General features: G+C 39.1%; 1 protein-coding gene across 2 annotated transcripts in view; it reads left to right on the top strand.

Moving 5' to 3' along the window:
• Nucleotides 1–13,027, top strand: part of gabrg3 (gamma-aminobutyric acid type A receptor subunit gamma3) — a 77,705-nt gene extending 64,678 nt beyond the window's left edge. Inside the window, exons 6-10 of one of the 2 annotated variants that reach the window (XM_085397924.1) lie at nucleotides 3,913–4,050; nucleotides 8,862–9,014; nucleotides 9,265–9,288; nucleotides 11,561–11,760; nucleotides 12,746–13,027. In XM_085397924.1, coding sequence (XP_085254050.1) covers nucleotides 3,913–4,050; nucleotides 8,862–9,014; nucleotides 9,265–9,288; nucleotides 11,561–11,760; nucleotides 12,746–13,027 — 797 coding nt within the window. The remainder of the gene's footprint in view (nucleotides 1–3,912; nucleotides 4,051–8,861; nucleotides 9,015–9,264; nucleotides 9,289–11,560; nucleotides 11,761–12,745) is intronic. The other variant, XM_085397925.1, reaches the window with a different exon arrangement.
• Nucleotides 13,028–15,173: the final 2,146 nt, after the last annotated feature.

The raw sequence follows: 15,173 nt of genomic DNA, 5'->3' as shown, positions 1-15,173 counted from the left end.
TCTCCAACCTGACCAAAAGAAGTAACTCTGCGTTCTTTAGGCACCTGTGTAAAGAGCAGCAGTTCTCTGCCTTGTCAATGTCAGAGGTCAGAGGAGAGATGGAGAAAGGCCAGATTGCTGGATTACAGCAGCATCCCACACTGGGTTACACTGCTGTCGGCTAAGAACAGGAAACTGAGCTTACAGTTTACATGGGTGCATTAAAAATTGGAAACATTTTGCTTGGTCTGATGAGTCTCGATTTCTTCTACTGTCAGTAGAGTCCGAATTTGGTGTAAACATCATGAAAGCATTCGCTCTACCTTGTGTCCAAGGTTCTGGCTGCTGCTCGTGTATCAACTGAGCATCATATAAACACACAGCCTGACTGACTATTGTTGCTGACCGTATCCATCCTTTTATGACCCCAGTGTACCATCTTCTGATGGCTGCTTCCAGCAAGATAACACACCGTGTTGCAAAGCTCAAATCATCTCAGACTGGTTTCTTGAACGTAGCAGTGACTGAATGACTGTACCCACACTCACAGCCTCCACAGTCATCACAGAAGATTCACATCATACACGTGCAGTCGACAAATCTGCAGCAACTGTGTGATGACAAGAGGGCCAACCCGCTACTAGCAAGGTGTACCGATTAACAGTGTTGGGAAGGTTAGTTTTAAAATGTATTCCACTACAGATTACAAAATACATGCCCCAAAATATATTTTGTAACGTATTCCGTTACGTTACTCAATGAGAGTAACGTATTCTGAATACTTTGGATTACTTAATATATTATCATGCTTTTTACAACTACATGAATGTACTATTGCTGTGTGGTTTCTTACTATTGCTGAAGGTCTGCGGCTCCGAACCGTGGTAAAGGGACCTCTGGCTAATACGTTGGGTTCGTGTTGGGCTCGAAGCCGAAAACTAGCTTTACCTTGTTGTCTGGGTCAACTTTGCTTGCGAGAGACAGAGAGAGGCTTTGAAAGGCTGCTCCAATGGAACTTGTTGTTTTTGGAGGAAAACACGAACACAGTGTACAGTCGAGTCTTAATAGCTTACTTACAACTGGGCTTGTCAGGCACTCTTCTTGGCTGCTGTGATTATTATTATATTTACATGCTTCCAGCTCCCATTTCTGCTCAATGACAACTCTACTTTTCCACTCTCCCTTTTCCCCCTCCTCGTGCTCACAGACACATAACGTGTATGGCAGTCCATTCTCCCTGCAGCATGGACTACACTGCCCATGAGGCTACATTCTTTAGGGCTATGCCTGTAGCATTCTGCCTATCCGGTTGTTCAGTCTGACGTCACTAGCTGTGTCTGGGTCTAAACTCCGCTGCAGGTCCATATATCAAACGATCACTATGGCATTACTGAGAGTTGAAAAACTGTCTAAAGTCTTTCATCTTTAATAAAATGATCAGCGTTCTGCTCTACCAGGTGTAACAATTGAGTTTAACATCCAGGCATCCATGAAAACGGAATTTATGACATTAAACGGAGTTAGAAGTTAGCAGGGAGTTAGCTCGCTAGCTTCTATCTAAATACAATATAGCATGTCCTGACTGCAGGGTTTTGGAAACAAATTAAAACGTACAGCTCTGCTATCACTTCCAGCATAAATAAAAGTTAACGTGAGTGTTCTCGGTGGTCAGAAACAAATGTAATCGCATGGCAGAATGCTGTAAAAGGACCAAACTTCAGCTAGGAGAACAACTGAGATAATCCATCCACAATACGAGGTTAGTCATTCATATACTGCTGCATGGGCTGGGCTGTAGTTACATCCTAAGGTTTTAAAAACTGAGCTTAAATAAATGATTAGCGGTAATAAAAGCCGAGGGAGGTCAACAGGGATCACTGACTGTTTTAGGAGCTTTTTGAGATCAAATAGAAGAAAATACAAAACATTAAACATGTTAACAACACAAAAGCCATATTAAACGCAGACTACTTTAGACCCGGAAGTAGGATTCGTCGCGTCATCACTGAACAACCGGATTAGCTTAGCACAACAACAACAACAACAACAACAGCTCTCTCACCCAGGAAACACACCCTCACCCTGTAACCATGGCAACTGTAACAGAACATAGCTGTCAAACAAAACCCAAACAGTCCTGACCCGCCACAATATGAAACAAATATCGCTGTGTAATCCATTTATTTCAACAAAGTAACTGTATTCTAAATACCACCTTTTTAAGCGGTAACTGTAACGGAATACAGTTACTCATATTTTGTATTTTAAATAAGTAACGGCGGTACATGTATTCCGTTACTCCCCAACACTGCCGATTAAAGTGGCTGCTGATACTGATATTAATGATGATATATTACAATGTGAACAGTGAACCCACAGTCATCTAGAAATCCCAGTCTCTGAAAACATGCATATGGATCAATAGCTGCTTTTGCTGGTTATGGGATTAATTTGACCAAATAACCACAGATTTAAATTAAACACATTTTTATTTGTTGTTGTTGTTCTTGTCGTGTCATATCTCTCGGATAAATCTGTTACTGTTTGTATGAAACAGCTGACGTCTGAAACAACCGTTCTGCCTCGTGGAGTACCTCAGGGATCTCTTTTGGGTCTGATTCTTTTGCTTTAAATTAGATGGCATATCAGCTTCTTCAGACTTTTCGGTTCAATCATGCTGGTGTCAAAGGCTGAACTTGAGATGAATTTTCATGCTTTTATCTCTTCGTATTTGGAATTTTTGTAACAGTCTTTTTACTTCAGATTTTAAGACTGTGCAGAATCCTGTCACAGAACTTTTAACTGGTGCCAACAGAAGATCACTCACCACTCCAGTTTTGGCTTCTCTTCATGTTTTACCAAACATTTTAGAATTAATTTTAAATTTTTAGTTTTAACTTTTAAGACCTCCATGGTGGATCTCCCCAGTAAATCATGACCTGCTGAAACCTCAGACTTTTTGCTGCTGGCCCCACTAACAGCTCTAAAACCTGTGGGGATCGGACTTTTCAGGCAGTTTTACCAAGGTTGTAGAATTCTCTTCTGCTCTCTCTACACAGCACAGACTCTACTTCCTCTTTTAAAGAAGCAGCTGAAGATATTTTTATAGAGTCAAGCTTTTAATCAGCCTGTTTTATGTTGAATTATATTATGCTTTACATTGTTATGATATACTTTTAGCTAACTATTGTAACCTTTCTTGCTGATGTGCATTATATGGATTTTGTTCCCTTGCAGATGCATTACGTATCTTCGAGCCATTACTAATGCTTTATGCAAATCCAGTGTAGGAGGCCATGAATGAAGTTAGTTTGGGTAAAGCGGTGCTCTCAACAGATGTTGTATTCTATACATTTTTAGTTTTACGAAGGGTTTGGTAAATATTTAATGACAGCATTAATGGCGAATGGAAGACTTGTGGAAAATGTTAATAGAAGTCATTCATCAAGCATGTTTGAAAACAATTAGCAGTTCCCTCACGGTTAATGTTTTTTGTTAATTGAAACCCTATTAAATCAAATTGCTGTCAGGCAGGATCATAATTTTGTTAGCCTTTCTACTTAAAATGATTATGTGTGTGTTAAAGATTCAGGCTAGCATGACACCAGAGCAGAAATGGAATCATTAACCCATCGTTAACCTCACATGATCAATTGTAAAAGCGCTTCCAGGCTCTGTGTGCAGCTCGTGAAGGTCAGACGTAACATTTAGATGGACTCACTACCTTATTGAACCAAAGCTTTCATTTAATCTGCTTTATTTTTGCCTCTGCCTCATCCCAGTCTTTTCATTAGCCAGCATCCACCTTAAGACAAATGTTGCTCCGGGTGGCCCTAGGTACAGACCTAGGGCCACCCTGCACAGGGTATCCATCATTAGGATGTGACATGTAGTGCCAAGGGTCACACACACATATGCTCTGTGTAATTGCAGATGGATACCCACAAGATGAAATGATTTACAAGTGGAGGAAGAACTCTGTGGAGGCGGCTGACCAAAAGTCCTGGCGTCTGTACCAGTTTGATTTTATGGGCCTGAGGAACACTACAGACGTCATAAAGACTACAGCAGGTAAAGAAGCACAAATTCATCTGTTTAACATTCGTAAACATTGCTGCTAACAGGCTGGAAATGGGTTGATATTTGGAGTCAGCGTGCATTGAGACAGTGCCGCTTCATTTCCACTCCTTCATTCTTTTATTGTGCAACGATTTGTGTTACAAAATCATGTTTAGCCAAACTGTTTGGAGACTAATTTGGGATATTAGATGACTATCATGCTCAGAAAAGAAACGGCAACAATAATAAGAAAATCTGGCAAGAAACAACAGATAAAATATTCACAGGACTTTCACTGCCTTCCACTCCCACTGCGGGATTTCATCCAGTTTGTCAATGAAAAATGACTTCTTTCTGTTTAAACTGCAAAGTCAAACTCTTGCTGTCCCTGGGAGGTCCCTACTAAGATAAATACATATTCATTAGTTAGACCACTTACTGTTATCTTTTTGTTTACACTGAGATTACAAACAGTAAAGGTCCCCAAAATACAGCTCTTTATTTCTCCATCTGTCATTAAATACAGTTCACTGAACACGTTTTTGCCCAGTGGTTCCCAAAGTGGGTGAAGATGACCATAGGAAAAATATATAATATTATGTATAAGTATATAATACATATACTCATCAACTCCTCGTGAAGTGGTAAAGAAACTGAAAAGTCTAGCAGGAAATAGAGGCCCTTCACCTTCAAACTAAAATCTACACCTTTTGAAACATGTTGGTTTCAAAGGCACTTTTTCCGTTTCTGGTTTGATTTTTGGTTTTCTTTCACAACCAGTTGGTGGTTAGTTGGCAAGTGTTTGCAGACTAATTGGCATCATCTTGCAAACTATAGATAACAGCAATCAATAAAAAGAAGAACGCGCAGGATGTTCCATGAGGATGAAGTAATGCTTCATCAGCATGAGGTCCAGGACACCATTATCACACTTGCATCTAGAAGGTTTCAAAGTATGGCAAACTAGCTACTGTAGCAGCTTATTAATGTTAGTGTGCTTTATTGCCAACGCTTTCGAAGCCACGTCACTATTACTTTTTGTCTTGTGTGCAGTTTGTGTTGTCACCTGCTGACTTGGTGGACTCGGTACTTGAGAGTGTTTGGATTTCCACTGGAAAAAAATCAATTTCCATAACATGTGTTAAACTTCCATAACTTTTTTTTAACTAAAATAAAGAGTCAAGGGGCAACTGCTGTTGTGCATCAGTACCACAGAAAACAGCATTCATGCTGAAACGCATTCACAGGCTTTCAGAGGCGTTGAGGACGCTCTCATCTTTTAAGATTTGTTACAGTCTGCTGACATAATGGCAGTAAAAAAAACTTATTTTTTTCATATTCATAAAATTCTTATATATATTCTTATATATTTAATTTCAGCCCTACTTGCCTTCATTAATGTTGCCAGTTACTGTAGGAATAGTGAACGTCTGTGTCCACAAACAGTTTTTTATCTTCTTTTTTTTTTTTTTTTTTTTTTTTTTTGACATATTCGATGAAGCCCAGCATTTACACCACTCACACTTCTCACTGCCTGTGTGGTTGGGAGATGAGGCTGATGTCACTAACATGACAGTAAATGAAAACGTTTGGAATTACTTTACCACAGACGCTGATACTAAAATACAGAAAAGCAATTACAGAGTGTAAACGGATGAAAAGGTTTTACAAAAAAAAAGAAATGACAATGATGTATATGTAGTATCGAAAACGGGTTCTGATGTTATGTCAGCAAATTTCTTTTAGGGTGTAAGTAGTTAACTTCATGGATTATCACTGACTGAAAGCATAACTTTTTCTAATGTATTTCAGTGTTCCTCTCAGTAATATTAAACATCGGCTGTAGAGAGAAATAATTTATAAGGGCCCGCATTCACAGGAAGCTGTATGTGATCTGCATAAGGCTGACTCAGCTCTTGTATTTTTGGAAATGCTATACAGTACTGTTCAGAGGTTTTTGGCTCTTAAAATTAAGTAAAAACTCTTCCAAAAGTAAAGATACTTCATACAACATGCAGTAAGCAGAAATAAAATGAGGCAGGTCATTTGTTCCAAGCATCTTGTGGAACTTTCTGCAGCTGTTCCGTGGATTTAGTCTCCGTGTTTTGTGTCTTTGTGTAATCCATATGTAATCTATGTTCGACTCTGTGGTGTTGTATTCAGGGGTCTGTGTGCAGGCAAATAATTCACAAGCAGCTGTGAGACTCTTTTCAAAGGCAAACTGAGGAAAGTTTCATTACTCACTGTAGAAATACCTGAAAGGAAAAATAAATTCTCAATATTCGCTTATCAGATTTCCTCTGGAGGCGTTCATTTATCATCCGAACGAAGCAATTTATAATTCATCTATATATGTGCCAACATAAATTTGATAATTAGTAACAATCTCTCAGAACATTAAACTTTAATGAAAATAAATTAATGGCAAAAACCATCAATAAAGAAATTTTAACTGGAACTGTTGCATTTTATATGACCAGACTTCCATTAACTGTCACGTATCTAAATATCCTTATACATGTTCACAGTGATACTGCCCATTGAGGGCAAGGGCAAGTACACTGACTGTGATGCTGGGAAATAGAGGCTCACTGCACAGTGCTGCCTTTATTAGATTCAACAGTAGAATTACCTGATCTTGTTTTTTAATGGCTGACAGATTACATGTTACTCCCCGCTGCCTGCCTGCTGTCTTTAAAGACATGTGATTGTCAGCCAGGTGGAAAACAAAGTGATGATTATGATTCTGGTCTGTAGTTCTCGTGTTACCCTAACTCACAGTTCCACCTGGCTACATGTGCAACAGTATCTTTTCATTTGCCATGTTTAAAAAAAAAAAAGAAAAGAAAAGTTAATACTTGTTACTTTATTGGAATTATTATTTAATAATAAATTAATTATTATTAGTTATTATTCTGTAACATGGCCTGAAATGTCATTATCACATAATTACTCATTAACAGTATAAACTACACACACACAAATAAATATATAAATGAATAAGCCAAAAAAACACTTCAAAGTGATTAATCTGATGTGCAGGTAGAAATGCAGACTACGTTGCTCATCGTCACACACTGGTTTTTGGTCAAGTAGTCAATATTAATCCTACAGGATTTGTGTTGGAGAGCCACCACTGGTTTTCATCCATTCTATACTGGGCCATAATTGGACAGATTAGGCAGCCAAACTGTAAAACCAGTATTTAATGCTATAGCAATATAAACATCTGTATACTTAACTTATTTTTACATAATCTGTTCATAACTATTCCACAATTTATACTACCCTTATCTGTATATAATCTACTCTTATAGCATTTTCTGCTCTTGCACTTCTGATTAGATGCAAACTGTATTTCGTTACCCTGTATTTATACATGTGTAATGACAAAGTTGAATCCTAATCCTAATTAGAAATTTATGTTAAAATCATATACAAATAATGTATTACTGCACCAAATCTAAAGGACTGAAGTAAAACCACAGACAGCATACAAGAAATCACATATTGGCTTGTATATCAAGTCTTGTTATGAAGCCTCGATAGCAGCTTTTTAGCCATTGCCATCTTTGCGCTTTTAAACCAGATGTGATAAGGGGAAGGGGAAAGCGGGAAGTCATTAGCCAGTGAGCATACCCTGGATAATCTTCCTCTTGGAATGACCGAAATGTACAAAATGAACTTGATGTTTTAATCAGCATTACCTGATATAAGTTACTGAGCCCATAAACCAGAAACGGTACGTATTTATTTATACAGAAAAAGAAAGTCTTTTTGCAACAACGGATCACGCCCCTCTGGTGGCCTTTAAAATAAATGCATGTTTAGGGCACTTTTGATATACTTTTTAGACCATTTTTTTTTAATGCAGTTGAAAAACTGTTTGCACATTTAAACGGAACTTGTGTAACTCGTGTATGATAAGTGACCTTAAAGGTTATTTTATTAATCTTTTTAGCTGCTTCATAGCGAGCTGTTGTCACTCACTGCTGTTTGTTGGTTTGTTTGGGACATTTATGGCAAATGGCCTGTATTTGTATAGTGCTTTACTAGTCCCTAAGAACCCCAAAGTGCTTTACACGTTCAGTCATTCACCCATTCACACACACATTCACACACTGGTGATGGCAGCTACATTGTAGCCACAGCCACCCTAGGGCGCACTGACAGAGGCGAGGCTGCCGGACACTGGCACCACCGGGCCCTCTGACCACCACCAGTAGGCAACCGGTGAAGTGTCTTGCCCAAGGACACAACGACCAAGACTGTCGGAGCCGGGGCTCAAACCGGCAACCTTCCGATTACAAGACGAACTGCCAACTCTTGAGCCACGATCGCCATTTATGTACTTATTTAAATGGTAACAATGCAGGGATTGCAACAAAAAAAAAAGAAAGAAGAAGAAGACATTTGTGGACTTTTCCACAATCTTTGTTTCAGCTTGCATTCTTTGGCCAGATTTACTAATGCCCTGCCCCAGCACAAACTGGGTTTGGCATAAAAAAAGTGTTTTCTATTTACAGAGTGCAGTAACAAGTGTATGGGAAGTCACAGTTTCACAACTGACCCTGTTGCATGAAATTCCTTCTGAAGTCGCAACATATAGGGGGGAGAATATTTAAATAAAGCTTGTAAACTTATTTACCAAAGGTTTGCGATATGTAGTTAATGGTTAATTGCACCAGTATTTAACATGTCTTATTTTTTGCACTTAATATCGAAATGAAAAGAACCACCCCATTGTGTGGAATTTTTTACATGATCAGAACAACTGATTGAACCATCCAGAAGTTTCACATGGTTGTTATTTTCACACACAGGCGACTACGTGGTGATGACCGTGTACTTTGACCTGAGCAGAAGAATGGGCTACTTCACCATCCAGACATACATCCCCTGCATCCTCACTGTGGTTTTGTCCTGGGTGTCCTTCTGGATTAAAAAAGATGCCACTCCAGCCAGAACAGCTTTAGGTACAGTGAACTGATGACACCTGAGGGTCTGTCTTTAAAGGAACAGTACTGCACCGCATTAAATACATGGAAATAATACAGGAAGCATTACTTCAACATCCCACTTACAAGATTTAAGTTTGCACTTTTTGGTTATGTGTTTTTGAGGATTCATCTTTATGTGCTTCTCAGATATTTGTCACTAAAATCATTCCATCTGTCTGCTCTTTTGTGTTTTTCTCTTTCGTGCATGCTTTCTGTTGTTGTGCAGTCCTGTGGAACATTTTTTGTGAAGGTAACAATTTTTATTTGCTCTCTTTTTCTCCATTATTCACATCTGAGTGAGGAAATATTGACCCAGCCTTGAGTTAAAGGATTGGATAAAATGCTGAGTTTAACCACTAAAATTTCAAATTTATAAGCCCTCTAAATGTAGCTGTGTAAGCTGTTTTTACCACTGTTGTGTGAAATTATATTTTTGCTGATGAATGTGCTGTTATTGGAGCTAAAAAGGAAAATGCTACAGCTCGGTGTCACAAGGCTCCCTGTATCGCCCACCATCACCGTGTTCGATACTGTTCGCTCACACAGAGTTAGAAAATGAACGAGTGCTTTTAATCTGTCATCTTTGCTCTAAAGCATGCCGATCAATCGCTTGCAAGTCGGGAAGAAGAATGAAGATAATGAATGGATCTTAGATGTAAGCTGATTGTAAATGTATCTGGCAAGCCAGGCCAGTGTGGGAGTAAAGATAAAGCCCCTTTAGGACTCAGTCAAGGTCAGAAAACCTTTCAGCTGACTTAAACACTTACACTTCTAACTTTGTTTAGTAGCATGCTTATACTCTATGAACATTTCTTTACAGAACCTCATAGTTTCACACTTTAAGCTGTCAGTAAAAAGTAAAATGCCTCCGAGACGTTCCTCTCATCCAGCCTGCTTTTCATGCTGTTGTTTAGAGGAAAAACTCTGTGTCACAGCAACAGCAGAAGTCAGGTAAGAGTAATCACTGTGGCAAGCAGAGGCTAAAGGAAAAGTGCGAGATGTCCGCCTAAAATAGATGGGGCCAGCCTGTTACCATAGGAACCTCAGTGAAACAGTAACGGATGTTTTTTTTTTTTCCTTTAAAGGCATCTCTTTAAAGCTCACAGAGGAGCGAGATTGGCGAGCGAACAAATGAAATTATTCAGAGATGCTGGAGGGATAGCGGTCTTCATTATATCTAATTAATTCATCGTTTGTCACATAAATGACACATTTGGCTTCTAACACGACTAAATAGCACAAGCAAAATAAAATAAAGGCCTACTGTAACTAATTTAATACAGAGCGAGCCACGACAATTAATAGGAAAATATGAATTAATACAACATAAGAAATAACTGTGTGTTTGGAGGACTGCACGTAAATACGCTTCTGTAATTTTTACATGGGATGAATTCCCACACGTGTTGCTCATTATCACTCTTCATGCCCATCAGTCGCATCAAACCCCAAACACAAGTGTTGTTGTTGGTGCTGACAAAGGATATGTTAATCAAAAACATTCGAGTGATTCAGTCACCTACTTTGTCACTTTTTTTGTTTTTACGTGCTATTAGTATGATTGCTCATGATTATTATTATTTATAATACAGAGGAGGTACAGGAGTTAGGACAGTCTCCTCACAACACGAGGTTCCTGAGTTGGAACTCTCCATGTGCAGTCTGCACGTTCTCCTGGCGTCCTCCCACAGGCCAAAGACATGCATGTTAGATAAATTGGTGATTCTGAATTGGATATGAATGGTTCTCATTGTCCCTTTGTTAACCTTGTGATAGATAGACTGGTAAACGGGTTGTACACCTCTCACCTGGTGACAGCTGGGATACGCTCCAGCTCCAACCCACCCACACCTGCCTTACACCCCATAAATCGAGATGGAGCTAGGAAAATATATAGAACTAAAACAGAGGATGAACTGAGAGGCCTGTTTTGAACACGCACAGCTACTCTAGAGTCCAAAACTAAATATGTGGAGCTGGTGATCAGCACTGAAAGGCAACTTTAACGAATGGGTAAATGGGTTCTTTGCTTGTGGTGATCTGTTGTGTTTAAAGCAACAGTATCACTGATCTCTTCACTGCGACTACCTTGTCTTTGTGTACTCATCGGTGTTTTCAGTGCTGCACTTTCATTGAAATGAAACCATCAGTGTTCTCTTGCGTCTCAGCGTCTAATGTGATCATAAAGGATCTCGAGGCAATCACCTCACAGATGTGTCGATATTTATGTCGATGAGAATCTCTCGGTTGTGTAATCCTCGTCCTGCCTGGCTTTTGCCGGACTGTCTGAGACACTGAACACGCAATGCTTTTTTGAGTTGTTTTTCCACAGTTATTGTTATAATTCTGCATTACCAGCTCAAGTGTCTGTAGAGATTTTAATGTCGGCATTGTGTCACTTTATAGTGATGTGGTTAGCAAGCGCAAACAACAAAACTCAGTTTGGACCAAAGTCACATTCCAAGTGGAAACAGATCCAAAAAACTTGTGTTTGACTGAGACGACTTTTGTTTGTCCTTCAGGTATAACCACAGTTCTGACCATGACCACTCTCAGTACTGTGGCCAGGACATCACTGCCCAGAGTGTCTTATGTCACCGCCATGGACCTTTTTGTCACCGTCTGCTTCCTGTTTGTCTTTGCTGCTCTGATGGAGTACGCTACGTTAAATTACTACTCGTACAGCGTTCGAAGACCCAGCTACATGGAACCGAAAAGACTGGTGAGCTAGTTTGTGCATTTCAAACAGATGTGTTAAATAGTCTCACTGAGTTAGGTCGGTGAACTCTGAGGAAAAAAACGGTAAAATGTATGCACAGGATTATTGTCACATGTTAGAAAAGTAGTTTTTTTCTGATAGTGCTTCAGTTCTGTTATCAAAGGATTGAAGTAAGAAAAGTGCTCAGAGATGAGATGATGTGATGGTGCCTTATCTACGCGCTTTGATGGGACCATCACTATTTTACAGGACAGGCGGGCCATCAAATACAGCGAGAACAGAGTCTACCTCATGTCCTGTGCTCTCATCTTACACTTAGTGTCGCACATGAAAATGTTTCCAGACACTGTTAGTGGACACACAACAGACTCAGATGTTCTTTTAGTTCGTCCACTCATGTCAGCAAAGTATCTACAAAGTATCTTTCAGCTTCTTTTATCAGCATCATGATTGCAGTGTGAAAACGTTCCCTGTCAGATTTTTAGACATCATTTCTGACAGCTTGCAGATTAATCAACAGGTGGAAAGCTGTTGAATTTTACTCTTTCATTTTGCCTCAAAGTTTCCTTACAGGGGAGGTTATTATGAACGATTATTTAAAAAATAGATATAAAGACATTTTAATTCGGACTTTAAGAGGCTACTGCCCGTGTTATGGCAAAAATGATTTACTGCCACTGCTGCACTCACTATTTCCCTCATGTCTGGAGAACATGTAGATATTAGACATGTTAAGAGTTTGTCCAGACTGAGCTGCCCTAACAAGGGTACAAAAACACACAGTTGAAAAACATAATCAATGGATATAAAGACGTAAGTTATTCTCCCTCAGAATACTTTAATCTTACTGAGACTAAATGGCTACAAATTGGACCTCAGATCTGTAACCATCAAACTTTCTGGACAATGTTCTGCTTTAAGAAAAAAAAACCTTCTAATGTGATGGGGGGAAAGCATTTGGTACTCAAAAGACTTCTTGTATTTTCAGAACTACTCAGTCCTCGATGTGAGACCTCCTCCACACACAGTCATCGCTTTAAACAACTCCATGTACTGGCAGGAATTTGAAGACCCTTGTGTCTACGAGTGTCTGGACGGAAAAGACTGCCAGAGCTTCTTCTGCTGTTTCGAGGAGTGTAAAGAAGGCGGTTGGAGGAGAGGCCGCGTCCACATAGATGTACATGAACTGGACGCATACTCCCGCGTTTTTTTCCCCACCTCCTTCTTACTCTTCAACATCGTCTACTGGGTAGGCTATCTCTACCTTTAGCACACTGAGGGTGCCTGCTCGGTTTCAGGAGATGGACAGTGCAGCTTAACAGAGGTAATTCAATCTGAATAAAAGGTAACACCAAATAAACTCTTTCCTGTGGACCCTGAAGAAGTTACCTGGAGATGAAAACACAGTCAGGAGGACTGTGTGTTTGTGGTGTGTGTGTGTGTGTCTGTGTCTGTGTGTGTGTGTGCAGCCCTGTGCCTGGCAGAGATTTCAGCCTCAGTGGCTTCAGGTATGAGAATACATCACAATAGTGACTCTCTTCATATGCTGTACACAGAGGGATGTCAGGATGGACAGTGCACTAACGACGACTTGAAGACGAAGAAGAAAATGTGTCCCAGACTCCTCAGTCAGGAGGATGGCTTGTGTTGTAGGGAATGCTTTTATCCAGTCATCAGTCAGATCCAGATGATGAAAATCCAAGGATGTTCAAACCACTCATAGTGCCTTCCTCTGGAGGGGTAGATACTATCTGCTACAATAATCAGGGAATAATGATTTATTAAGAAAAATAGAAGAGCCTGGCTTTGACTGATTATGGCTATTCTCATTCAGAACCCCATTTAAAAAATGGCCATTTCTTGGAAAACACAAAGGATTATTAGATTCTTATCACTTCATTATGACTTTCAGCCACTAGACATGGCTCATCCCTCCTTCGTCACAACACTTTGAGTTCTCTGTATGTTATAAAGATCAGGCTGGTAAAAGGACGATTCAAATGAACTTGACAGCCAAGATAACAGCGTGTGCTTTACTGGTATATTTTTAATACATTTTATGGTGTTAAACCAATTCTTTCAATGGTTCTTTATACTGTTTGTGTTACTATAGTAACAAGTCAAACTGTGGGTTTTACTTATTCTAAACCCAGAGGGGAGAGGAAAATTAAATTACTGAAGAAAAGTCTGTCTTTGGCACAAAAGACCAGCCAACAGAGATCAACAACCACATGTATGCGCTTATGAAAAAAATACTTTCATTTGAAAGACGTGCTTTTTCTATATTCTGCGAAATACACCTGTTGAATTCCTTGTATTAGATAAGAAGACTTCTTCCAGGACCTATATATGAATTTAGAGCTCACAGCTGGATCGTTTAGGTTAGCATAAAGACTATCGTCTTGGAGTTTATGAATTTTTCCTCCCTGCAATTTGGTTTTTGCACATACGAGAATAAGTCTACTCTGCTTCACTTAGTTTGGCAGGACCAACATCAGTCACACCAATAAATCTGTAGGAACATGACAAAGATGTGGCTTCAGTTAAAATTATCCCATTTAACTCTAGAACACTAATGTGCAGTTTTGTAACATTATATTTAAGTATAAAACATACTTTCCATCAAAATATATTAAAGTACAACAATACATAACAAACTGAAGTACTCTTCCTTTATTTCCCCTATGATCTAATGAAATAAAACGGCTCTAGAATAAGTCAAAAATTTAGGAATCATTAAAAAAAATGAATAACAAAAAATACAAATAATGGAACTGGGAGCTTGTTTTTCGGTCCACCCAGTCCTGAGACATGTGAGCCTTGTCTGGTGAAGGCACAGTCTCCCTGCATTACAGAAAACAGTGAGCGAGAGAAACACAAAAGCACTTATTCTGAGAGGAGAAAATGATCTGCTTAATATTTTTTTTTTTTACCATAAAAATTCTATTGGACATTACCACTAAATGATATTTATTCATTGTGTGAGTTAAAATCACCCAACATTCGTGTTCTAAGGTTGAATTTAAATACATATTCCTGGTACAAAATAAAGTATGTCATAAAAAAGTAAAACTTCATCAACTTTTAATGCAAGAAGGATCTAATAAAGCTATGCCAGCTCCAGATTAATAATATGCAGTTATTAACACAAATAACATTTATAATATCCAGGGATGCTAGGCCTGACCTAGACTCATTTTAAGTTCCCACCAAAACAATAAAAACCAGCTTCCCTCTTATCTAATAAAAACCCAGAGACAGCACAGACAAAATATACAAGACTGCAACCTACCAAACAGTAGCATAAAGCATATAACAATAACATGAAAGAGCTTAAATAATACAGCAGGTCAGGTTATAACAGGCCAAACGAAACCCAGAACCTGCTTCAATCAATCATCGAACTCTGGACACGG

Source organism: Rhamphochromis longiceps, linkage group LG23 (genome assembly GCF_057381845.1).
Source record: "Rhamphochromis longiceps isolate RC_006_pf linkage group LG23, R_longiceps_female_GT1.1, whole genome shotgun sequence".
Classification (NCBI taxonomy): Eukaryota; Metazoa; Chordata; class Actinopteri; order Cichliformes; family Cichlidae; genus Rhamphochromis; species Rhamphochromis longiceps.
Note: the sequence above shows the minus strand (reverse complement) of the source record. Positions and strands in the feature narration are given on the sequence as shown.